Source organism: Meles meles, chromosome 4 (genome assembly GCF_922984935.1).
Source record: "Meles meles chromosome 4, mMelMel3.1 paternal haplotype, whole genome shotgun sequence".
In the NCBI taxonomy this organism is placed as follows: Eukaryota; Metazoa; Chordata; class Mammalia; order Carnivora; family Mustelidae; genus Meles; species Meles meles.
This window is the reverse complement of record NC_060069.1, coordinates 108,113,936-108,116,827: the sequence shown is the minus strand read 5'-3', so window position 1 is coordinate 108,116,827 and position 2,892 is coordinate 108,113,936. Positions and strand designations below refer to the sequence as shown.

At 35.7% G+C, this 2,892-nt stretch overlaps 1 protein-coding gene across 1 annotated transcript; it reads left to right on the top strand.

Annotated features, from left to right (window-relative positions):
- The first annotated feature begins 1,377 nt into the window (after positions 1 to 1,377).
- CCDC54 (coiled-coil domain containing 54) lies at positions 1,378 to 2,476 on the top strand. The gene has a single exon (XM_046001591.1). It carries the CDS (start codon positions 1,490 to 1,492, stop codon positions 2,474 to 2,476), a length of 987 nt encoding a protein of 328 aa, XP_045857547.1. The 5' UTR covers positions 1,378 to 1,489.
- Positions 2,477 to 2,892: the final 416 nt, after the last annotated feature.

The following is a 2,892-nucleotide window of genomic DNA, read 5'->3' as shown; positions in this document are numbered from 1 at the left end:
TTTTAAAACTTTATGTGTGATGTAATGGAAGTATGCATAAGGCTCTTCTGCTGCTTACCAAAGGATGACAGTTGTCTCCAAAGAGGGCACTTATTTGAGTTACAAACTGACCTAGCTGCTTTCTTCATGGAACATCATTTTTACTTGAAACAAAAACTGATGGTAAACTGTAATATTCATATTTGGGTATTTGGTATTTTTGCAAAAAAAAAAAAAGGAAATGTAGGGAGCTTGTGACTTCATGAAAAACAATCAACAAGCTTAATAAATTTCAAGCTTTTCAAGCTAGTATTACAATCTTGGGAAGTTTTATCTGCCACTATGAGCTTGGCCTCTTCCCAACACTCAAAGATTTTTCTGGTGAGCTTTGTGGTAATATTAGTGAATATGATATTTTTTGATATTATATAACAAAATGAGTTACCATTTGGAAGATCTGCATATTTCAGTGAATCATTATTTTCCAAATGTATGTGTTATTACACATACATTTATAATGGGAGATAGACCAATGAATTTTAATATAACAGTATTGCCCTGGTCTAAGATTACACATGACAACTAGCTTCTAAACAATTATCTTTTGTCAAATTTTGGCAGAGTAGCAAAGAATAAGATCTTCAATTATTTGAAAAGGCTATTAAAATGTTTCTTCCTTTCCACTTACATATTTCTATGAGGCCATATTTTCTTCATATCCTCAACTGAAACAACATATCACAACAGAAATAATGCAGGAGCGGATATGAGAATTTAGGCATTTCCTATTAATTCAGGTATTTAAAATATTTGCAAATATGTAAACATTATTTTTCTTTTGGAAAATATAATTATTTTTCATAAAAAGGTGTCTTTTACTTTAAGATGTAATGAGTTTAACTTCTTTTTTATTTAATAAATTGATATCTTAAGACTTTCTTAGTTTTAATTTCTAATAAGGAATATCAATTAACATAACCTACATGAAAAAAAGGTCTGTGTTCCTCAATTTTTACAAGTGAAAAGTGTCCTGTGAGCAAAACTTTTGAAAGTTATTGCCTTATGGTTAAATGTACTCTTTTTATTTTTTTTAAGTAAGCTCCACACCATGTGGAACCCAATGCAGGGCTTGAACTCACAACCCTGAGATCAAGATCTGGGTTGAGATCAAGAGTTAGACATTTAATCAGCTGAGCCACCGAGGCAGCTCTGGTTCAATGTATTTCAAACCAGCAACCATTGTGACATCAGCACTAGGTCACTGATTACTATATAAAGGATTCCTTGTAGTTGACCATTATTTCATAGAGCTCTCCAGCTGGACCACCCCATAAGCAGCTTACCACCCAAGAGTGCCCACTATTGCCCTTGATGTTCTCCATAGGGCATTCTATGATGTTATCAGGAAAGACATCCAACAAATAGTAAGACAAAGACCATTTCATTCTGATACTTCTTCTTTCTTTGATTTTGGTCAGGTTTCCAATCACTCTACCTCTTGTTTCTTAAGATGTACAAACTTCAAACCAAAAGGGTAAAAGCTGCTGCAGGGCAGATGTGCACTTCAAATCTCTCCAAGATCAGACAATCTCTTAAAAATATTTACCATACATGTAAGAACCAGCACCCAGATTCAACTACACATCCAACTATGCCTTCCCATGATTGTGATAAAGATGTTCTCGGTACTGATGAAGAAATGAATCTTACAGTAATGCTCCGAGATATTAAAACCACCCAAATTGAACTCCTCAGCCAAATGACTGACATTGTTGGTGTAGTATCCAAAATCCAGGATAAGATTGATTTTTATCAGAAGCAGTTGGAGGTACTGGAAGCCAGAATGAATGTTAATGAAAATAAACAATCCACAATAACTAAAGATATCATCTCTATGAAAAAAGATATTGATACTTTAAAGAAGAAGGTGACAGAACTGGAAAACCAGAATTCTTGCTCCAGCATTCATTGTTTAGAAGTTCTGGAAAGAGAAAGGGGTAAAGAGATCATAGAACAACTTCACAAACTCCTACAACCAGAAACTCTGAAGAACACAATGGCTTCTACAGACCAGGGACTTTCTTCAGCAGAACGAGAAAAAATGCCCAGTTATCTAGAGGCCACGGATGATCTTGAGGACAAAACAACTTCTCCCAAAATTAAAACTCTGGAAAAAAGTAACCATCAAAATATATTAAGAAGATTTAAAAAAGCAAAGTCAAATATTTATATTTACCCAGACTTTGGTACATGGATCAAGCTAACTTTTGTCCATGGAGGAAAGTGGAGATTTTTCCTCAGTGCTACCGAGTTAGAGGAATTCATCCAGTGGCTTCTTTCTAGGCCAACCACCCCTCTTGAGGAACCACAACTTGTAACCCAGAGATACAATCCATTCACTGGGCCTATTGCAAGTTTGACCACATTCTGTCTCTCTGTTTTCAACTATGTTTACTGTCTTTTTGGTTTCTCAAAAGAGGAAGTAACTCAACTATAGAGTTACTTTCTTCTTTGTTTGACACAAAATAAATGTGAATTGTTTGTTCCAAGCATCTACACATCTCTGTGGTGGTTGTGAAGTCCTTGGTATTATGCTCGCTGTGGGCTCACTGTCTATGAAGTTTTTGTATGTCTCAGGTAAGTTAAGATAGATCATCCCATTGGACAATGCGATGCATTTTATGTCAGTGCTCTTGCTTTCTTAAAGGCAATTCATGAGGATTCACCCAGTGCTGATGTCATAGATAATTGGAAGGAAAGAATTAGGGGTCAAGGGAATGAAGAACACATTTGGTAGTCCCCACATCAGTTATCTATGTCCTCTGGTCTTTTTTTTTTTTTTTCTTTTAAGATTTTTATTTATTTGTCAGGAGAGAGAGAGGGAGCACAAGCGGGGCGGGGGGGGGGGGGCGG

Coding starts and splice junctions, on each gene's coding strand:
- CCDC54 (XM_046001591.1), top strand. CDS start 1,490: ATGTACAAACTTCAAACCAAAAGGGTAAAAGCTGCTGCAGGGCAGATG.